The following is a 23,409-nucleotide window of genomic DNA, read 5'->3' on the forward strand; positions in this document are numbered from 1 at the left end:
ACTTTATTACCTGGAGAGGCAGTGAGATAAGCCCAAAATTGATCAAAATAAGACCAGTTAACCCTCCTGAAGTTTTCCGCTACTAAAGTTTGGTGCTCCAGGTGCAGATGTTGCCTTCTTTAAAGCGTGAATCAGTATACTTTACTACATGCAGAGCGTAGTAAATGTAGTGATGGTTTCTACAACCACAACGTCCTGTTTCAAAGGTGTGCATTCATATGCATCGGATATGCTTTACTGCCACTTGTGCTCAATAACACAAAAATAAATTGCAAGCAGTGATACGTAGTTGTGCGTGTCTGCAATGACCACTGGTACCTAAATGTTTTAGTGCTTCATTGTTCTACCCTAACAGAAAGAAAAAACAGCCTCTTTGTAACCCATTAGATAAGTACGGGCAGTCAAGATGCATAATGGAGTCTTCCTCTGATCTGATTTACACCAGGGTAAATTTGGAGTAGCTCTGCAGGAGTTTGAAGGAGTGAAGCCAGTAAAGGGTTAAAAACAGAGCGGTCCTTCATGGGGTATTCCTAGCTTTAAGCCTCTGGGTAAGTGGGGGATGTGGGTCCAGGGCAGCCAATGGATTCTTCAAGGGAGACTCGGAGCATCTTAATCAGTAGCGCACCTCTCCTCCAGCACTACCCAGGTTGTCCAGGCTCTTGACTTCAACAACTAACTGAATAACCCCTTGTGTAGCGTCGCATGTATTTCCTCTTGGAACTTTGGGAAATTTAACAAAATGTTCACGTTCAGCAGTAATAAGTGTCTCTTTATAAATGATGCTGGGTATCTCAGAAGTATCTATAATAGACTGTGTAGAGCAGAATCTGCCAAGGAAAGATTTTGTTTTTCAATTGAAACAAAATAGTGTAAATCAAATAGTCTCCAGTGGAAAGTGCTGACCTTGCTTTTAGCAGGAGTCACTTATACAATCTCTACTTTCAGATTTTCATTTTTCTTTTTTTCCTTTCCCCTCATATATGTATTTTTATAGCTGTGAACCTTTCACTACTTTTCTCTCTCTCTCTGCATCAGTTTATGGATTTTGCAATTCTTGTATGAATAGAGGCTGTGTGACACTAAAAACCATAGACTCTGCTGTGAAATTTAACTCATTGTGTCTCTTACGTGCTTGCATGAATAGTGATAGTCCTGATTGAAAAACATAGCATCTTTTTCTGAGTCACTCTAGAGGTAATTCAAGAACAGATCTCTGGCAAAACAGGGTCTTTTGGCTGAAGCATAAAGCTAACATTTTAACCTATTTTCATCTGCAAAAACACCCTGTTATTTTTCATGAATAGTGAACCTATTGTGGGTAGTGATGCTGGTAACTCCTGCATCCTGGTCAGGTTCCAGCTTGGATCATTATCAACATAAATCAGTTATTCTCCTGGAAGCTTTATTCAGATAAATTATCTGCACTTCCTGTCTTAAATTCTTATTGTGTTGTTCTGCAGTGCTAGCCCCTGTTTCACATAAGATGCATTTGAGACTTGAGTTGAGGCAATTGCTGCATACGCTGGAGGATACAATTTGATATTAAAGTATATTTTCCTTGCGGGCTTTTCTGAAAAAAAATTATGCTTCCTTGGTAATGTCTGGAGAGTCCCTGTGTTAATAAGAATTGTTTTGTTAATTGATTCCAGAATCTGCTGCTCTGGAATAGTCTGCCTTAATCAGGATCTTCACATGAATTTAAAAATGGCATCTTTCTGGACAAAATTGCAAGCAGGATTAATATGATTCCTCCTTTCTACTATGTGGTCTCTAAAAATGCTTATATCAGCCCTGTGCATTTCTTGTGTATGCTGGGTTGGATTCAATCTATTGCAACATTCTCTGTAAAGAGATTAAAATCTTCTTGGAAATAACTTAATCAAAATTGATTATTAATTGTGTTTTCAAGAAGCCTGGGTGAAGCTATGTGTGAAATATTAATCTATCATTTCAGGTGCTCAAATTCAGCTGTGTAATTCAGTGTATGTGGAGTACACTTGCAAAAAGTATCGGAAAGCTCCAAAGACAGGAGACCTCCTTCTGCAAAATGGGTGTGGGAAGGGCAATAGCAGTTTAAGATTCTCCCCTGCTATCCTACCTGCCTCATTCCTGGATAAAAGATGCTATGGAAGTGTAAGGCATTAAGATCAAACCTCCTGGATAATCAGGACTGTGACTTTGTTCTGCATGACAGAGAAGGGCCTGCAGTTCAGACGCTGCTGACTGCCTTCCTCGCTGAGCCTGCCAGCAAAAGGGTCAATTAGTGCCAACTGCAGGAGTGCAGCTCCGTTACAAAGGCCTGCGTCCACTTAGAACTGTTCATTTAAGCTCTCATTATGGACTTCAGGTTAATAGCAGTGTACACTGCTACCTAGTCATTTACCTGAAACTGAGAGACTTTATTTTACCAGTTTAGCCATCCTCCTACCCAGTTTGTTTGGGGTGGGTTTTTTGGTGACTGAGTCCAACTTTAAATCTCTGAGAGAGGCGTATCGTGTTCTGCTGTGATGATTACAGTTCAAGTGTGTAGAGATTTATTGCCGATATAGAATAAAAAATAGTAACTTTAAATTATTGATGATCAAAGCAATGAAGATCTGCAGCTTGATAAATTCACCCCTTCTTAAAAGCTGGCTTTTCTCTATGAATGTCCTGCAGACTATTTTACTTTAGCAATATAATCAAGGCTTTCATTTTAAAACAGCCAATGACTTTCTGTTTGCAAAGGCGACTTCCACAGTACAGCCTGTCTCACTTCTCAGAGGCGTAGAGGCACCAACTGGGTTGTGAGCTTCCCCTGTTTGTCCACTGGAAAGCGAGTGTTCCCTTTCTGAAGAAGTTGGTGCCATTGATTTCTTTGCTGTCGACCATTATGCTAGAAACATCCCACTGAAATACTTTCTTGGTGTGGCTGGGTGTGCTGATTGTCCTTCATATTATACTAGCAATAAGCTTGTAAATTGGATAATGCTACAACTTGAAGATTATTTTAATTGCCAGGATATAAATTTTCTGAGCAACAGGCTTTAAGACTGAAAAGTGATTGTTTATGGCTATAGAAGGAACGATGTGACTTTTTAAACTTGGTCCAGCAGCGTTTTGGACCGCTTGGTCCATACATTCTTGGTTACCTGGATGTCTGCACATATGCTGTTGCTTCCTGCTCAGTAGTCTATTCAGAGGGCTTGGGCATTTCTGCAGAGCTCATCTGATGGAATTCCTTTGGAGCATTACACTCTGTGTGAAGGAGCTGAGGTGACGCCTTTGCCTCCCATTCATGGTATCCACAAGACAGAAAAGAAACCTGCTGCAGTCCGGCGGTGTATTGAGCTCTCTGCAGTGATGCCTCATGGCAGCACAAACCCTGCCTGGAAGCAGATGAATGCCAACCTCTAGGTCCTTGAGAGAACTGGTCATTCCTTTGTTTTCCCTAGAGCACACACCAGGCATCTTGTGGTTCCTAACCGGTGAAATAGGGTAGAAAACCTAATAATAATTCCCAATAGTTAGGAGATTTTCCTGCAGGAGCAGGAGGTATGTTCAGAGCCTCAGGGCCGGTGACCCACGGATCTGCAGGCTCGCAGGCTGGGCAGCAGTGGTGTTGCTGTGCTAGCCCGCAGCCCAGCAAGGCTGCCAGGGAGAGAGTCACTTCAACCACAGCAATTGGATCTTTTTTCACTTTAGGGCTTTGGAAGTTTTCTTTGGGATCTGTACTCCACAGAGATGTGTTTTTTCCCTTTAGTCAGCTGTCTTTATTCCTTTTCCTCTGTTCTCTGTTCTTGCCTTGCTTTGATAGATAGGAGCAGATAGACCATAATTTAAAAAAGAGCTATTTCACTTCCCAGAGACAGCGAACAGGCCTGTGAATGGCGCCTTCTGTTCCCTGTCTGCCTGGGTTCACCTCGCACCCATCAGCCTCAGCGTTAGTCTCATTCACGTTGAGCTGTTAGGTTTGTTTCACTCTCAAAAACTCTTTTGCGAGTGGGCAAGTTTCACACTGAAGTAGTTAAAAATCCCCAACTTGATCATGTTTCTTCAGAAGTGACATTAGTTATTCCCAGGGTAGGTTTACTCAGATCACTGGAGCTTTCTCTGAATCCGGTTTGACTTTTGAGATGGTTACAAATCCTTGAGATGGTGTGAGTTTCCTGCAGAGCTGGAGCTGCTGTAACACTGGAGGGATCCTGGTGCTTTCGGTGGAGCTGGTATGTAAATACAGTAACTGGGTGAATGAAAAACCAACAGTATAATTTTTCAGCATTTCTTTAGTTTCTTGAAGCCTGCCATGCCGTTTGCACTGATATGAGACTTCTGCAGCTCCCAGTGATGAACCCCCTAAAACAAATGACTGAGATTAGTATTATTTATAGATAACCACAGAGATCATTCATTCCTCTCAAGCTGTTTATTTTTGGGCAGCCCAGTGAAACTGATGAAATTGCCAGTTGTCTGAAATGCTACTGCCAGTTGTTTGAATGAACGGTATTGATTATAGTTACAGGACTATTCATCTCATACTGGCACGCATACAATACATGTATTATAAAAATGTTGTCTCTGTTGACAGCTGGGTTATGAAATGATACACTGAATTATATGTCCTTATAGGCAGTGTATACATAGACTTTTCTTAATCCTAATTCAAGAGTATTAAAAGTTACTTGAAGGAATACAGAATGGAGTGTCAGACTGAAGAGTAGTATAGTACCTTCGTTAGAAACAGCCAGTTAACAAATTTGTGTTGAAATGAGCTGACACAACGAAACCCCAATGCGTGCTAACTGGTCTAAACAATCTTTTGCTGTGGAGGTGGAGAAAATTTTATTTTATTAAATGAGTAAAGGATTTCTTAGAAGATACAGATACCATTTAAATCTCCTCTATTACCGCAGTTTTGTTTTAAAATCAAAGAAAACCTTGAGGCAAGCCCTGTTTGCAGTGCATACAGTAGTAGTCTTCTGGCTTCACAGCAAATGCCTTCATCTTTCTTATTTTTTTAATTAAAAAAAAAAAAATGCAGTGATGCAGTGATCGTGTTCATCTACACTTACCCTCAAAAGTTTTCCATCCTTCATTCTGTCGCTTACTTAATGGTGTGTATCCCAGTTGCCTGGGTTGCTTCATCACATCACCTTTTGCTGTGGGATTCACTGGAGAGAAGCTCAGCAGATGGCCCTTTGGCTGCAGTTTCTGTCCCTTCACTGGAACAATCTGTTGTTCTAACTCAAAATGGGTTAGAACAAACCCCAAAAGTTGAAATGAAAGCACCTCTTGCGTTTTAGAGGATGTGGTCTTTCATTGATGCATTGCTGCATATTTGAAGGATTCATATTTTGAAAAACTATGATCGTTAAATAAAGATTAGAGAGATTTTTAAGTACTGTGCTTGAAAATTTCCATTGTCTTGCTCTGTAGTCATGAATGATCAAAAATAAAGTGCTCAGAGCATTTTTTTCTTAAGTTTTACTAATGCTTACTTGATTGTATCTGAGATAACACCATTGTCTCCAGTAGCTTCCCTGAGAGCAGACTTGCTGCATATTTACCTGAACTAATTTGTACATTGAACATAACTTCAATGGTACGCAGTGGTGACGGATGTAACTGTAGAATGCTTGGGTGTGTTTTAATGTATATTTGCAATTGTAGCAAATTTATTAAATAACTGCATTTAAGGTTTCATAAAATACGTAAGTCCAGATCACAGCTGGAGTAGTGAATGCCACTTACCATGCCTGATGTAAGTGGATGGAAGCAGATTTATATCACCATGATTCTTAAAATGGTATTTAACAGTTCTTTTTGGCAGTATAGTGGATAGAAATCTACAAATTCGTGTATTCTCCAGTTGCCAAAGGATCATATTCTTCTTCAGCTTGTGTTACCTATGATAGCTTTCAAATGGAATATTTTCTGTCATAATTTCAATTTTTCACGGCATAAACTATCAATTTCCTGAATAGCAAAATAATTTTTTTCTCATGTTCTTTCTTTTTCTTTATAGTCGGAGATTTTTCTTTACCAATAAATAATACATTTGTAACCATGAAAAGGCTTCATTTGAGCATCTCTTGTCATTGATTTTTCAGATCCTAGCAAGCCACTTTTTATCTGTCTGCTTCCTTCTGCTCAACACTTCTGCTTTCTTTTCCTTTGTATCAGTCTCTGCAATGAAGCTGTTGTAATACAACCCCATTAATTGATGGTGTTTCATTTTTAAATTCTTTCTCCAAAAATTTAATCTCCTGTTATGAGATGGGTTATTTACATGCTCATCCTCTATAAAAGCGGATGAGTTAGCAGAATAAATATCCTACGCGTTTATGGGAGAATAGACACCCCCGCCCCCATGCTGTCAGCACAGAGAGAGATGGATTCTGTTGATAACTTGTGCGGTGCAGTGGCTGACAAGATACAGTAGCAAGGATAAAACAGTAGCTATTGCATTTGGCAAAATTTAGGGGTCTCTTCAGCTGTGAATGGCTCTGCTTAATTGTTACCAAAGCCTCCCCTGCTGAAATGATGCATCAGAGCAACACAGGCTGAACAGTTGTGATGGCTGAACTTGCTCCTGCTGCTCATGAGCCAGATATACTGTAAATGCAAACAGTAGGTGCTCCTCTTATCTCTAATTAAAGCATGAATGCAAGTTTGACTATTCAGCTGCAGTACCAAGTTACTCAAAAAGCTAACTCAGGAGTTGAAGAGCAGGTATTTTTGCTTGATACATACTCTCAATACCTTTGCTGGTTCCTCAGCAGAAAGGACAGCTTGAGGGTGGAAGAAAAGTACAGTGGTGAATTTCTCTCTCTCTCTTTTTTTTTTTTTTTTTTTAATTACGGAAAACTGTGATATTTTCTACTGTTCACTTCAGAGTAAAAAGGAAAATTTCCTGGGAATCCTAAGGAAAGGTGGCCTTCCCTCTTTACTTTTCAGAGTAAAGAGGAAAATTTCCTGGGAATCCTAAGGAAAGGTGGCCTTCCCTAAGTGGTATATTCTCATTCTTCTGTGGAGCTGCAATACGACTGATTCTGTCCTGCTTGTCTTTTAAGGATACAAGATCAATTATGATAATAAGGATTACATGTGATGGTTATCTGGATTCTTGAGAAAACAATGGCAGAGGAGGAAATAGGGAAGGGCAATATTGTCATTTGAGAGGATGCTTGTATATAGCTTGTAGCTAAAAGTCCTTATGTATGATATTTTTCAATATTCTGTGCACTTCTCCATAAAGACATTAACAGCTTGTTGGAGAATTCAGATGTTGAAATTGGACACTCTAATGTCCAAACTTGCCTTTCAACATTCTGTTTAGCAGTATAAAATGCTGGGTGGATATTCTAATTCAGGCCCCTACTTTGTTCTTCATTAGTACCAATATCCATTGCAAGTGCCAATGTGCCGGTGTGTAGTCTCCACCATGATCTTCCATTAGATGTCAGTCAAATCTCTGCTTCTGGATGGTTTTTTGTCTTTCAAGAGAGTGAGAACATGTGGGCTTGCTTAGCTTAAATAACTGGTTATTTTTCAGATCTAGTTAATCACAAGCCCAAGTTCTTCACCTGAACAATCTTTCCAGGGTCGTCTATTCAAGTAACTTTTTCTAATCTTAGGCAACAATTTAACTTTTTAAACACAGAAACACGGATTATGTGGTTTTAGAGGAAGAACCATTACCTTCTAAATCATGTTTCCTCTCGTGGTTGATTTTCCTTATTTTTAAAAAGTCTTGATTTTTTTTTTTTTTTTTTTTTGTCCTTTCGGATCAAACTTGTTTTTATTCTTTTCCACTGCAATTGCATCATGGGTTAAGTGCACATCTCCTGTTTGGGCAGACAACATCTGCTTATATCAAGGACAAAAATTTTAAAATTGTATGTATAGCAGCCTCATTGTGTAATATTACTGTAAACAGTAAAGTTTCTTAATAAGCTACACAACAGTATGATTGCTTGATTCCTGAGAAGAGTCTCACAAAGGTGAGTTAAGTTTTACGGGGTGAGATTAATTTCTCACTTGCTCCCCCTGGTCTCCCAAAACTGATATTCAGAAATAAATCTTTTAGGAGAAGAATTTAATTATCTTGCATTTCCCACATCGTTGGCGCTAATTAACTGACTGCGCTTTGGGTTCTCTCCCTCATTTGGGAAGTTTGAATGGTCTCTGTAGATACAACGGATTTAGAAAGAGACTTCAGAATGCGGCTTGTCAGAAGACTACAGCTCTGTACAGCGTGATTAGTTTCACTTATTGGCTTGACCCAGCACATTATTCTGCTTAGCTGAAGTCATGAAAATCCTAGATACTGTACTTATTTACATTTGTTTGAACTGTCCTTTTGGTAAAAGGAAATATTTTTATTGTGGCAGTTTGATGGTTTCTCTTTATTCCCTAGTAATATACTCTATGTTATGTTTTTATTCCAAGTTAATTGTGTGATAGCAGGATATTTTTTTATTTGAGGATAGTTTTGGGGGCTGGGAGGGAGGAAGGGGAGGATCAAGTAAGTGAAGGGACGCCACAGCTTATCAAAGGATCCAGAGCCAAGAGAGTTAAATTGCGCTTCTTTCAAAGATGTGAAATTGCTTGAAAGTCCTCCCTTCTAGGACACAACCTTGGTGTGTTTGCTGGTGCTGTTTTGAAAGATTTTTCAATTACTGTATCATGGGTAGATTTTATGGAAGGCAAGTTTTCTTTCTGAAGAACAGAAATTAAATCATACTTGCTTCTTTTGGAACTAATATGTAGTGTGTATCTGTATATTCATGGATACTGAATTATCCTGTTTCTGTCAATCTCTTTCTGTTCCCGTAGTCCCTCAACAAAATAAGAGGACAATTTTGGACTATTTTGATTCCTCCAGAGTAAAGAGGAGGCTCCTATCAGCTGGCCACCATCTGAATCCATGTAAAACCAGAGAAATTTGATGGGATGCAAGATTTTTATTGAACATAGATTAAAACAATATAAAATCCCAAAGGTTCTGTGCTTAGAGACACTGTGAATTTATGGATTACATATACTCTGTGTAAAATTGTCTTTCCTGCTGTCCTTACTCATAGCACCAACATGACTGTCATTGGAATAATCCAGAGGGGAAAAAACATTTCTTTTTTTTCTCATTTATTTTTGCAAGTAGCAGCAATTTCTGGCTTGTTGCAGGATCACATCCCTGTGTTAGTCCCATCATTTTCTGTCTTCATTTTTTATACAGTAGCAAGAAAAAGAGGATAAACTGTATGTAAAAGTATGCTGTTAAATCCATAAAAAATTTTCTGAGAGCTGGGCTGAGTGCGGGGCCTGAAACTGCCCTGAAAATGGTCTTTAAAAACTGACTTTGTGTCCAGCTGAGGATGGTGCAAATACATTGAAGAGGATGAGAAAAAGAAGCTGGGATAACAGAAATTTACTACTTGAACAATGAAAAATAAACTGTTCCAATACAGTAACTCAAATCCTGGTCGCTTTCCTTAATAGGATGGCTTCAATAGGATTTAATTTAGGACTAGTTGCACTAACCTATGGAAAAATTGAGAGCCAGGAAGGGGTGTTTTTGTTTGTTTTTAAATTATTTTGATGGTTACAAAATAATCTGGGAATTTTCAGTTCATGGAGTTCGTCATTTGGTGTGGTTTCTGTAGGTCTCAAGACTTCTTGAAATATTGGACTGACAGTGCTTACCTAAAGCTAGTGACAGCCGAACTGCGCTTGCATTTCTGGCATGTTTTTGCAGACTTTTCTTGGTTTAGTGGAAAATATAAAGGTCAGTAGCTTGCTGTGTGTCCATACAGTAACTTCAGGGTTCACAACCATGCTCCTAACCAGAAAGGGTGTTACGAGTGTATTACTCTAATGAGAAAGATTAGAAACAAATCAGAATATTTTTAAATGTTTCACATTTACTTACTGCAGATTCAACTGTGAGTTTAGCCCCAGAGGCAAAGAACAGCATAATAGAGGGACTTGAATGCCTGTTTTTCTTTTATAGGTGATCTCTGTAGAAAAGGGGGTAAGAAATATAGTCTGGGCTTTTTTGGGAGGCTTGCAAGAGCTGATGAATTCATCAGTCCTTTTTATGCAGCTCTACTAGAGGATTTAAATCTTCATGTCTTCAATTTATTAAATTATTATGAGAAAGTCATTCTATTGTTATCAAATTCATTTTTCTTATGCAAGTTTCTATGCTATTTTGGTTATAGAAAGGTATTGTCTCACTGATAACATTGCCAGTGGGAAGGAGGGCTTGGACTGGCTCATGTAAATGGAAAATATATGGAGAAAATCAGAGCACAAAGAAGTCTTCTGTGCCTATAACTGACATTTCTTGGAAAATGAGGTCTCTTACGCCTTCTATTGTAGTCTGGAGAGGCACTTCACTTAGCCCATTAATCTATCTGAAAAGCTTTACTACCTGAGTTCACCAAATAAATCTATTCCAAGGCCTACAAAATGTTCAAGTCCAAAAATAATCTGTTGATGAGCCACTTTGAAAAGTTTGACACTGTCAGGGGGTCTGTTTGAAAATCAGACTAGGAAAACAGTAACAATGTTCAGTAACAATAGCCTAGCATTAGCTCCATACAAGGTATTAGTTTAAATACATAAAAAGACAAATTACTATAGTCCTGTATATAGTCCTATGATCTGTAAAACCTGGAAGATATTGTGAATTAATTTATAAGAAATTAGTAAAGCAGAAATTTAATACATTTATATTTGGTAGGACACAAGTACATTTACTTTAAAGTAAGGCTTTAGTTACAATCTCTAACTGGAGTCACATATCAGGTTCTATTCTGTTGTGCATAGCAAGCTGATTTTTTTCAAAGCTTATTTGAAAGGGAGCTGAAAAATTAATCGAGTTCATTGAGTTCATGAAACAGTTCCTCCCATGGTTACGTCTGTGCCTGCTGTGAATAAGGGCTTCCCTACCTACAGAGCCTAGTCGTGTCATCCAGAACTGGCCATGTTTCTCTCCAGTTTGTCATCTCTCGGTAAGATCCTTCCTATCCTTAGCACAGTTTTGTTCAGTGGTTGAGCTCCCAGAAAGATGGTGCTGCAAACAAGGGATAACCAGCAACGGGGACAGGCTTTCATGGTGATGATGGTCTTCTGGAAGGAGCTCGTCCAGCAGCTCACTGCACAGCTAGAGTAATGGTACAGCCGTGTGAGAACTTTCCTTCAGACAGAGAAATTTATTGCCAGCTACCATCCAAACTGCTACAGCTAAGCTGTTTGGTGCTGGTAGATTGGCTATAGGGACTACTGTCATAAAAATACATGCTGCCATTTTAAGGCTGTTTCCCCCAACTTTGCACTGAGCGGGGTATTGCACAGTTGTGTTTGAGGCACTGGTGAGACTCATCTGCTTGTTCCTTGGCTGAACAATACCCCCTAAATGGGCTAATTCCTTATGGTACATTAAGGACTGATTGAGAGCTGTGGAAGGTTCACTGAAGTGACTTACTGAGGGAAGGATCCACAGTGCATTGCTCTTTAGAAATTTATATTTATTTTCTATTTTCTGCCATAAGGATTAGAGCTTTTGTCCCCAAGACCAGAAAAGACTTGGATAGCGTTGCGGTTCCTTTGTTGTTTGGGACTTCCCCCTGCCTCAGTTTTTCGTCTCCCTCCTAAGTTTACCCAGTGTTTTTGCAGGATGCTCGGAATTTGTTGGTGTATACAAACAAGGTGTTAGCACATTTAGTGATTCTTGTGAAAAGCCATAGAGGAGAGTTTTTTAGATACTTCTAATAAATGCTACTCTTGCAGAGGGATTTGGGTTAAGGATGCTAATGCATCTCTGAGGATGGAGCACGCCTGTGAACCAAGAGGCGAAGGAATGAGTTGGAAAGTAGGCCTGATACAGATGATTAAAGAGTAGGTTGAAAAAGTAGTTATTTCAATAGCAACAAAGTTGCTTAAATATGTGTTTTATTTACATACAGAGAAACATTACATAAAAACAGGCCTATGTTTGAAATACAGTACAAATTATTAAATCCAATCATGTACCAGAAACTCATAGTATGAAAATACTAAGAAGTTTGCAGTGAGCAGACTGGTTAACTGTACATACGGAACAACAAAAATTCATGACATCACTGATATTAACTTTTGTGAGTATTTGGTATGCAGCACACAGTCTCACCTATCAAATTCCACTTTTTCAAACAGAAGAACTGCCAGTGACTTCAGATGTTGTTTGCAATAAAGATTAAAAAAAGGGAGCGGGGGGGAGACAATGAAGATTCTTTTGCACATAAAACTTCTCTTCCTTGAGTCACTTTAGACTTTTCAAGGGGCACCAAGAATTCAGGCTTAGGAGCCTCTTGGATAGAAGGATGTGGATACAAAGCATGGATTGTAACCCACTGATGATAAGTTGTGGTGTGAACAATGTGTGTAGCTTGGTAACTTTGGTAAATGTCAGAATATTTTCAGAGGAAAGCTAATGTTTGTTAATGGTGTTTCCAATATGGAGGAGCTGTAATGGAGATAACATAACCCCAAATTTTTAAAAAATATCTGTGGTTCTGCATTCATTTGTATTTATGCTGATGAGACCACAAACATGATGAGATCACAGCAATATTCTCTGGCCTGGGTGGTGGTTGTGAATAAAAGAGCTTCTAACTCATAGCAGTGGAAGTTACTGGAGTCTTCTCACTTTCTGTTAACTCTACTAGCAAGTTTGAGAGAGAGGGGGGAGGAAGGGCTGTTCTTTGAAGTCATCGATTTGCAGGTGTTTTCCTGCTAGGAGAGACTTTAGTAGGTGTTAGCAGAGAAGAGACTAGGGAGGTGTGGAAGTGCCATGCTGTAAATCAGATTAAATCATCTGAATACCCCTAGTACAGCTAGATTGTAATGCGTCACTGAAGGGGGACCTGCTAACAGAGTGAGCCTCTTGGTAATGCGACCCTCAGCTCTCGTTCAGTGTCTTGTGCACATACTTCAGTCTGTGTCTGTTCATCAAAACACCTAAGCGTGTGCTTAGATTTGTGCATGCAGCTTTGGGATCCAGGACATCTAGTAAAGCCTTGCTGGTGTCAGTGAAGCAATTCTGTTCAGCAAGCTGTGGTTCTTCAGGTGTGTACGGTTCTAGAGAAATTAAAGTGCTGCCCCGCGCTGCCACTGTCTCATGACACACTAGGTTTCTGATGAGGACTTCTATGATCTCTTGAGTAGAACCAAAGGGCTGCTAGTCTGGCTTTGGTATGAGGCATTTAGCTCTTCTCTGTCAGGAGAAGATAGGAAGAATCCCACTTCTCTATCACCATCACATACACCCCTGCAGGCCACGGTCTCATGCTGTTGCTGATGATTAACGAGATTGTTCTCTGCTGGTGAATGTAGCAGGGTCTCATGGAGCACAGAAAAGCAATGGAGTTGCACCAGGTTACCATTTCACTATACAGCTGGCTGAGAGCAGACTTTGAACCAGTATTTAAAGCTACAACAATCTGTCCAAACCCTCTGAGATTAACAAATAATTTCAAACTAGGCCTGCCTCACTTGGCCACCCCCTCCTCCTCTGAAAGGGCAGCAGTCAGTTAAGAATTAACACGTAGCAATGTGACTTTTCTTTCGCAATCAGGCTTTTGCTGTACCATTTCCATCAATTTTGGCTTCCACATTATTCAGCTGTGCACCAGACAACTCTTTTGTTATGTGCCAATTAACCCAGCTTGATAAATAGTGATTATGCATAATTTATACAGAATAATATTCTTGTTGTTCCCTGTAAATAAGGCACTGGCTTAGCTGAGGGTACTGGTCTGTGAATTACTGTCAGATGTGACTGTGTAGGTCCAGGAGGCTGGTAGCTAGGACTCTTTGGACTGTAAGGCAGATAGAAATGATACCAAGAATAAAACTAGGTGAGGGGGGTGCTTTTTTGTTTGTAAGGGGAGGTGGGATTTTGGTTTTGCAGTTCTGTAGTTTGCCCTTTCAATGTACTGAATAGGCCTCTCAGTTCTAGTCCAGCTCTCACTGAAGTCCATGGGAGCTTCTCCAGTGGCATTGGTGGGTACTTGATTGTACCCCTAAGTAGCATCTTCAAATAATTTCCCTGGTTGCTGAAGCCAGCTTTTCACAGCCATTCTGTTTCCTCTTCTGCATTGACTGATCTGAAGTCTCTCAGACTGATAAGCTGACAGCAGTGGGACACGAGGAGTGGGTGGGAATTGCATAGCCCCACAAACCTTGACTAAACAGGGGGAGGAGATATGGAAATGTGAAATCCAGTCCACTGGTCCGAGATGTACTCGCAGTGACAGCACTTGCTGCAATACTATTGCAGAGCCTCCAGGAAAGTGTTAGGGACTGTGGCTTTGGGTAAAGTGGGCCGTCTGTCGGCCAGCACCATGCTCTGCATACAGAGAGCCAACCGGAAGCCCTCCAGAGCTGGAGGCTGCTTGCACAGCTGCTGTTTTGGCGATCGCATCCCCTTTCTCCTTGGACAACCTTAATCATGGCCTTTACCTTGTGGTGAATTTTGCCCAGTTCAGTGATTCCAGGTGTGTTTGCCATTTTGCCTCTTCTGTCTCATGCTCTGTAATATATCCCCACAGGCCTATAAATGGCACCACCTCAGCAGACTCAGCTCATCTTTCATCGCACTGCCAGAGCCTTGTTTTGATTTATTGCCTTTCACCACAGTGGCCCAGAATGAAGTCAACTTCTGAAATCACTTAGGGAAGGATCTGCTGAACAAGCATACATTTAATAATATGCCTCTGCCTTTTTACTTCCTCCATACTGGGATGTTCCAATGAAATAAGAAATCCCTTCAGTGCATCGGAGTGCTGGAGATAGCTGCTGCTGATTCGCAGCTCTGAGGCGCAGCATTGCCTGTAACTGCTGCGCTTGGATTCAGCCCTGCGTTCTGCCTGACATCCTCAACTGTGAAATGCGGCCGTTCTCTGATGGGTGTGACTTATTTATTTTTTCTCCATACCACAAAATGCTTGCTTTTCTCTTAGCCTGTTGTTTAAAGTATTGATGAAATATGTGAGAGAGATCATCTCTGAAGATGATAACGATAGCTACTTGGATACTCCCTGGTCTACCATGTCTTGTCAAATTCACATTAAAAACACTTTTTTGAGCATGTCTTTTTGTTCCAAGGCAAAGTGCTTAATGTCTTGTGGAACTCTTATTAGTTTGTATAAAATTATAGAAACGTTCATGATTTTATGTTGAACTATTAAATGTTACTAAGTGTTTATTAGAATATGCATATTAGTAGAGTATATTGGCTGCCTGTAAGTAAACGGCTGCTAAATTTCCCTGTGTTTTATCACTGAATAACTTTTGAAAGAATAAGGTTTTTCATATTTTTCCTCTGACCAACACTTTTAGAAAAATTGCTTCAGAAAATAAGAGATATAGGTACAATCCAAAGTGATCACAGCATGCTGGCATAACATACTAGATAAAAATGAAAAACATTTCAAATGGTTTGAAGACATTGAAGCACAGATGGAAACATGTTATTTAACTCCAGTGTGTGTTACATATGTGTGTTGCATGCACACTGCCCATGTTTCTGCAGGGATTAATCACGAAACACGAGTTGGAGTCTCAGGTGTGAAGAACACAAATGATCATTGTTTGCTGTGAATATATTTATTATATGATTGTTAGGGTTTTATTTGACTGTAGTAGTATATATAAAGGCCAAAATGTGTAAAGTTTATTGAGTTGAGTCATGGATGTCATAAATAACTTAGCACACTGAAGGAAACCAAGGTTGTGCTAATGTATTTGTACAGCACCCAGCACCCAGGAGCGGTAATTGTCATCAGGGTTCCAAAGTCATCCTGAAAAGCAGATAAGAAATAAAGACTCATTTAATAATACATAATGGAGTTGTGATAGGGTGACAAAAGTTATCTGGAACAGGATCTTGACCAGAGAATGTTTGGGGATGCTTGGATCTGGACGTTTATTTTGGATTGCTTTCCCGTAAATGATTTGTAAAATATGAATAGATGAATCCTTATGCCTTTCATTTGCAATTTAATAATACCCCCCTCCCAGTGCCTGAATGTACTGTTTTTATTTTATTGGCTCTTCTAAAAAGAAATGCAAACTGAAGGAAGTGTATATGTTTGATGAAGGCACTAGATCGAACGAAGCAAGCTGAGTAGTTCTTTATAAAAAGAACTAGATAAAACACACTGCAGTTACATCACTGAGAAAACTGTTGCCATAAATGAAGTAACAAGAGTAAATCATAATTTTGTTTTGCGCTCTGCTGTGAGGTTTTGGGTTGGGTTTTGGTGGTGGTTTGTTTTTTTTTTTTGTTTTGGGGGGATTTTTTTATGTTCGTACGGGCACATCCTTTGTTAGGCAGGATGAGAAGTGATGTTATAGCCAATATCTCAGGAGGATTTGTATCTAATTCCAAGTTGTAACCTCCTTGGTTCCCTCCCACCCCCAAGAATATTCACTATTAACCATTTCAGAAATTGATGTTTTCAGAAATGCTTCTTTTCTCAGCTGAATTTTAAACAACTCAGTGGAATATTTTTTTCTTGACAGAATTCAGTGTCCTAACAATTTAAATGTAAAAGCTAGTTTTATTGGCCACAGGTAAATGCAATTCACTTCATTTTTAATTTTTAATATGATGAGTTTGTTTTTAAAGGAAGCTCTCAAGTCTGATTGCCTGGAGCCCCCCAAAAGTAGCCCATTCTGCATTTGAGGCCACTGCTGTGCTGAAATCCTCAGGGCTTAAGGTAGAGAGAGTGTGCCTTTTCGTTCAGTGTGTTAAAACAAAAGGCAAAGAAAGCAGTAGTCATTGTCAGTCTCTCTAAGAGCCAGTATGCTTACCGTATGAAGTGACGTTAATGATAACCCTTGTATTATTACAGCAAGGAAGTCATGGGATGGAGCCTTAGATAGAAAATAGCAACTGCTCTGAGATACGCTGCGTATTATTCCATTATAAAGTAGTCCCATTAGTCTGTTGGCAGAGGCTGGCAGTGAGAATTGTCTGGAATCCAAGACAACTGGCAGAGGAAAGTGGAGGGAATAAAATTATTTCACAGCTGAGGGAAACACAGAACACAAACCCAAGGAACTGGTATGAGCAATGCGCAATAACGTCAGTTGTGATTGTGCTCCTACAGCGCCTTTCATCCCAGAGAGCTGTATAATTATCAATAAAGCAGGCCTTATGGTGCCCTTTTGACATAGATTAATTTTGTCAGACCTATTTTATAAGAAATTTATATGAACAAAGGGGAAACTACTTGTCCATACAATCAGTAATGAAGAAGGAATAGTGTCTGAGGTATTGTAACCTCCAACCCCTGACTCCAAAACTACCAGGCTGTTACACCCCTGGGCAGAAGTGCACTGTATGCCACGCTTGGGAGGATCCTGCCAACTTTTACAAGTCAGTCCTGAATGATATGATCTAGTGGAAATGGTGTATTAAGATCCTCCCATTAACATATTTCTTTTGTTGGCTTTATACATATTTTCTTTAACAAGCAAAATCCAAACCTACTTGTAAATGTTCCTAGTAACGCTTCAGTTGTTTATAGTAAGAACTGGAAGTAAAAAAAAAAAAAAGTGTCAGAGAAGTTTTGACTTTAGCTTCCAGGCAATAGGCAGTAGAAATGTCAGAGCCTATACAACCTTGCTGTGTCAGGAATACTCACAGTCACTAAAAGGCAGAAGAACTAAATACCATTAGAAAGCAAAAAATAAATTTTAAAAAGACACAAAACATCTAATAACTTGTGTGAAATGGGGCATCTTTTGAGATTCTGGCCTGGAGCCTTCCTGGGGTCTGAGTGAAAAGAAATCACATCTGGTTAATCTTAGCAAGTTTCTGTGGTGGGGCTGATTTAACTGGAGGGAGGATGAAACTGCTAGTAAAACAGAAGGCTGGGGTTCATTGAGTTACAGTGACGTCAAAGATTTTTATATATTTGAGTTAGGTTTTTTGGTTGCCTTTTTTTTTTCCTTTCTTTTTTTTCTTTTTTTTTTTTTTTTCTTTCTTTAAGCAAATTCTGCTTACCACTGTGATCGCTCTGGCTCTGAGCATTTTCCTTCCTTGGCAGGAAACACTTCAATCTCTCATGACCTGAAAGTTCTTTATCTTCTCTTGACATGCTTGAGAATTCACAGGCTTCTGTCATACCATCCCTTCCTCTCCTGAAAATGATGGCATGTGGCAGCTAACTTCCTCTGAGAACAAGCCCAGAGTTAAGTCTCCGTTAATAAATACTCACCTTGCACATAATACCAAAATAACGGCTTATTATGATCCCCCATTGGATAACTGCTGCTCAGGACCTCTCTCTCTTGTTTGTGGAGGTTGCAACTTTTTCAGATCAGGTTATAAAGCAACTTTGTTATGTGCCATCCTTGGAAACGGGTGCACATCCACAGTATTAAACTATAATTAAGAGCAGTTTCATAAAGACATAGCTCAGCAACAAAAAATTGCCTTTTTTTTTTTTTGAGGAATGAGGTTGCATCAGGATTTGTCCAAATCACTTCTTTAACAGCCAAAGTATGTGTTTGACCATCTGCATTTTTCAAATAGGGAAAAACAAACATAAATCAACTGTGATTAATTAAGGAAAAATACCAAAATTCTTAGTCAAACATGAGGATTGTTCTGATTGTCAATAGAAAGGAGTTTGTAAAAAGCACTTAAAGCTAAGGTTTAGTTAGCGTTTTTAAAATTTTGCTTGTGGCTCAGTGATGTTAGAATAATAATGTAATTAAAATGAATGTAATTACATGTTTGGTTTTTGGAAAGCAAATAACAATATGGCTATGGGTTCATGGGTGTTCAGTAGGTTCATCTGATCACATAGGAGATTAGGTCACAAACTAAACAAAAGACCTAATGCTACAAAATTGTAACAAAATTGTGAGTTCAAAAATGCAAATGAACGTTGAGGACGAAGATAATTGGCCTTTTAGCTTCTCCTTATAAAAACAAAAGTTTGTTTGCCTTTTAAATGGGCCAGTAAAATTGAATTAGCACCCTACAGTGCATGCAGAATAGATAGTCAAGAAGAATAAGCTATAAGAAATAAGCAGAGGAGCTAAAGAGATGAAGATTTTTCAAAACTAATAGAGGACAGATAGTCTGTGAAAGTGTTAAATCTTAAAGATTTGCAGTGAATACAAACCTGAATCAGGGGAAATAAGACTGGGCAGGGGAGTGCACTCGTTAGAAGATACTGTTGGTGATCCTCCAGAATTTTTAGGAAAAAAACGTTGCAAATATCTGAAAGGCCAAATCAGAAGCTCTCACTTGTGCTGGGATGCTCCATGTAAGCAGCAGTTCCGTGTTGGCTATTAGATATTGTTTGGGTAAGGTCCTGCTTACGGTCAGGCTGTTCACAGACTGATTTTTTTTTCTCAGATTACTCACAAATTGAGAATGGGTTTTTCACATAAATGAGCACAATCTGCTATGAAAATAGATAATTCAGCGTTTTAAAATAGTCATACAAAATAGAATTTTGTCCAAAGGACAAAGACCTTGAACCATTTTTAAACTGTTGACCCCAGTGCCTAGGTGCCATATCTCTAAGAAGAAGAGAGAGCACAAACTGGACCAGTTCTCAGCTGGTTCCCAGCACAATGCAGAGGAACTGGTCCATGCTGGAGCCAGCCGCTGCCGGTTACCTGTAGCACTGCACCGATTCTCTCCACTGACTCTATGGGATGTAGGAACAAGCAGTCCTAATAAGAGCTAATCTGTATTCTTCATTGTAGTCCTACACTTAGATAGCATGGTAAGCTTTCTGAGCCCCCTTGTGACTCTTTTTCAGATACTGTGTCCCTGCAAATCTGGGAGATTTCAGTGGAGTCACAGTTCAAAAGTATTCCTGACCCTTATAACCTGATAAGAAAAACTGGGTTTTTAGGGTCAGGAGACATTTGAGGAGATGTTTTGTTTGCATTGCAAGAAGGGACGTTTCCTGGAATACTTGCTCTTCTCTGCTTTCTCCACAGTACAGAATCTACATAAAAAAACCAGTAAACTAGGCCATTAATAAATATGCAAAAGGAACCTGATCTGTGAGGTACTGACTCAGTGTATGTGTGGACAACCAGCTGTGCTAGCCCCACTTCAGTGATTATTCCCGTGGAATTAGAGGGCTTACACACCATTGATATGATTTGGAGACTGCCAGACTTCCTAATGTAGTCTTTATTTTTCCCTTTTTTTCACCTGTAAGTTAGTGCCTTTTATTTGTTACTTCAGCAGATAATTTTTATGGTAGCTTTTCTACTTTATATCCTGCTGGTATATAGTTTAACAAAATGCCTTTTGAAACAGTGTATTTAATTCCTCAGTCATGCCTCTAGGAATAAATTCTTGCTGTATTATAACTTCTTTTATATCCTTTCTTTACTGTGGTTGAGAACTTCCACAAACTTTTCTTTCAGAAATGACTACTTCTTATTCCCTCTCTGTGCCTCCCATGTGTCTCTCTTCTGTGTACACCAGCTGTTATTTGCTGCTGGTATCCACGACTAGTCATGTCCTGTTACAGTGGCTTAAACACTTAAAGAAATTCTTTAATAGCCTTTCTATTTTTGCATCTGAATCTCCAGGAAGAAAATCGAATTTTCACACCTGGCTACCTATTTGAGGTGTTATCCATGATGCTGTGTCAGTGAGCTGATATTGTGGAGAATCCTTTTTAAAATTACTTTAACAGGCTTTAGTGATTCTGAATGGTAGCATTTGTGGTAGGAAATGTTTCATGATGGTACTTTCAGAAGTAACGATGCTGTATATTTCTGTGTAGAAGTCATGTCTTCTTTACCGGTAATTACTTCCCCTTGCTTTTTGCGAAGTTAAATATGCAGCGTTTTGGCGAAAGTGGTTAATGGGGCTAGTTGAAAATTGTTGTTCAATCCAGTTCTTGATGAGCAAAATTGTTAATGTTGAATGAACATTTTTCTGGGAAACTTATTTTCATTACAAATGGGACTTGCTCATCTCAGTCCAGAAATGTTTTGATTTAGAAGTGCTGCTGTGCTGTAGTGTATTTCAGTTGTACAATCTTTATTATGGACCAGAGCCCCAGCATCTCACGTATCAGGCTCCTCGCTATCTCTGATGCAGTCTCCCTCCATGGAAAGAACCCAGGGTCACGAGAAGTTTGCTCTGTTCCTACAGAGTTAAACAACAGAGAAACTCTTTTCCCTGCAACTCCCATGAAGTTGACCATGTTTATAAATTGAAATACTTTCATTGTTGTCCAAAATGGTCATTGTTCAATCTCTATAAAGTATGGGAAATGAAGTGTTTCCCCAGATAAGTACATGTGAAACAAACCACCTTTTGACTGCATTTTTATTATTTTCTGGTACTAGATGAGTTCCTCAGGACACCAGAATGGTTAATGACTAAAAGTCTCCAGGTTCAGGGATATGAACTTTTGTCCCATGAAGCAGCAATATGTGTTCCTCATTTGTGTTGTCATTAATGAGCCATACACTTCCCAAATTGCTTCTGAAAGGTTTTAACACTGAGTTGAGAAGCCACTGTAACTTCTCACTGAAAAGGGCCACACCCAGATTTCATACAGAGGTTTCAGAGCTGTGGACTATAAAGGAATAAACCATCCAGATTTCTTTGAATCAGATGTGAATCAAGGTGGGATACCAGGGAAAACTACATCTTAACGTTTTGACTTTTAGGCAGACCTGACATTTGTTATGTAGCTGCTAACAGAGCTCTCAAGGTGCTGCTACTCGAGGGAGGGTATTTTACAGACAAGCAATGTAATCCCATGTTTGTTTTTAAAGAATATGGAGAGATTAATGCATTATAACAATATAGCAGGACAAATCACAATCAAAAATGTGCTCAGGCCAGTTTAATTATGACAAAGTGGGTACAACTCATAGCTACGCTAAAATTAGTATATATTATCTCATTAATTCATTCTATCTGCTGCATCATAGAGAATAATTTCAGAATTGCTTAGAAGGCTTACTTCAAATATACTTTGAAAGTTTGTTTGTGTTCATCATATGTCAGATTTTAACACCCCTGTCTGTCTTTGTTAGTCTGTTCACAGTTTTCCAGAGGAGTTTATGCCATCTTTGGATTCTATGACCAGATGTCAATGAACACACTGACGTCATTTTGTGGAGCCCTTCACACATCCTTCGTCACACCCAGCTTCCCAACAGATGCAGATGTGCAGTTTGTCATCCAGATGCGGCCAGCATTAAAAGGAGCCATCTTGAGTCTCTTGACTCATTATAAGTGGGAAAAGTTTGTGTACCTCTATGACACAGAACGGGGTAAGCACCATCATTTTAAGTGATTTTTCTGTTTCATAACTTGCTATAAGTATTACCAGAATCAGTATGTGCTGCCCGTCCCAATTTTCTTCTGGATGCAGGTAGCACATTCTGATGGTCCTAGAAAACAAGTTTATTCTGAAGAAACCAAAATGAATGGATAAATGAAAAGAAGGCATCTTCATATTACTGATCATTTGTAAAGACATTGCTGGAGGATAGTGTTAGCAGTGCAAGCATTCAATTTGGAATACCTGGTTTCCATGGAACCGCAGACTCAACACTTGCCAGGGTTTTTGAGTCCTTGCAAAATAAATAAAGTTGGCACTATCAAGTAGGCTGTTAAGCAAGACCTTCCACTGTGCGTGACATCGCAAATCCCACACCATGTTACATAAATGCACATTTCTCCTGTCACTGGACAAAGACAGTCCATGCTAAGATACACTCTGGAGATGTCTAGGCATCAATAACGGTCTAAGAATATAATGCACAAGATGCTTTAGGGCTCTGCTGGAGAAAAGATGCTCTAGATATGTCACATGGATATCCAGAAATTAATTTAGATACATGACAAGAATGACTAGAGATGTATCTTACTGAATGAAAACATATTAAAACCAGTCTTTCCATGCTTAAGCCAATTGTTAACTACTAAGAAGCACCAAAGGTAGCAAATCCTATCAAAAAGAGATCTAAGCATCAGAAACCATTTTCTGTGAGGAATCTTGCGTATTTCTGTGGAGCAGCTGTTCCCACCTGCTCTGAGTGTACAGAGTTTGCTTGGTTACAGATTTTACCTGGGTAGCATTTTTTGCATCAGATAGATGTGCAACTGCCCTTCTCACCAACTTTATGACTAACAATTCCAAGACATTCTTCAAATGAAAGGGGTCTGGATAGAGCCAAAGAAGCCTAGATTCCATTCCTGGCTCCCGTGACAAAGTTCTGATACCCTAGGCTACTGCATATTGATAAAGATCAAGTCTTCAGTGGCTGTGCTTTTCACACTGAAGATTAATAGCATCACCCAACTAAGGACATACTGTATGTTGAAAGAAAGTAATTTTTAGTCTGATTTGAGGTGAATGCCAA

At 39.3% G+C, this 23,409-nt stretch overlaps 1 protein-coding gene across 6 annotated transcripts in view; it reads left to right on the forward strand.

The window, feature by feature from the left end:
* The window catches only part of GRIA3 (glutamate ionotropic receptor AMPA type subunit 3), a 155,593-nt gene that overhangs the window by 11,419 nt on the left and 120,765 nt on the right, over positions 1-23,409 (forward strand). For all 6 annotated transcript variants that reach the window (XR_012777304.1, XM_075513185.1, XM_075513186.1 and 3 more), the window contains exon 3: positions 22,075-22,314. Coding sequence is in view for 5 of the 6 variants with exons in the window: in XM_075513185.1 (XP_075369300.1) it covers positions 22,075-22,314 (240 nt within the window). In the remaining variant the exon portion in view is untranslated. The remainder of the gene's footprint in view (positions 1-22,074; positions 22,315-23,409) is intronic.

Source organism: Mycteria americana, chromosome 10 (assembly GCF_035582795.1).
Source record: "Mycteria americana isolate JAX WOST 10 ecotype Jacksonville Zoo and Gardens chromosome 10, USCA_MyAme_1.0, whole genome shotgun sequence".
Lineage (NCBI taxonomy): Eukaryota > Metazoa > Chordata > Aves > Ciconiiformes > Ciconiidae > Mycteria > Mycteria americana.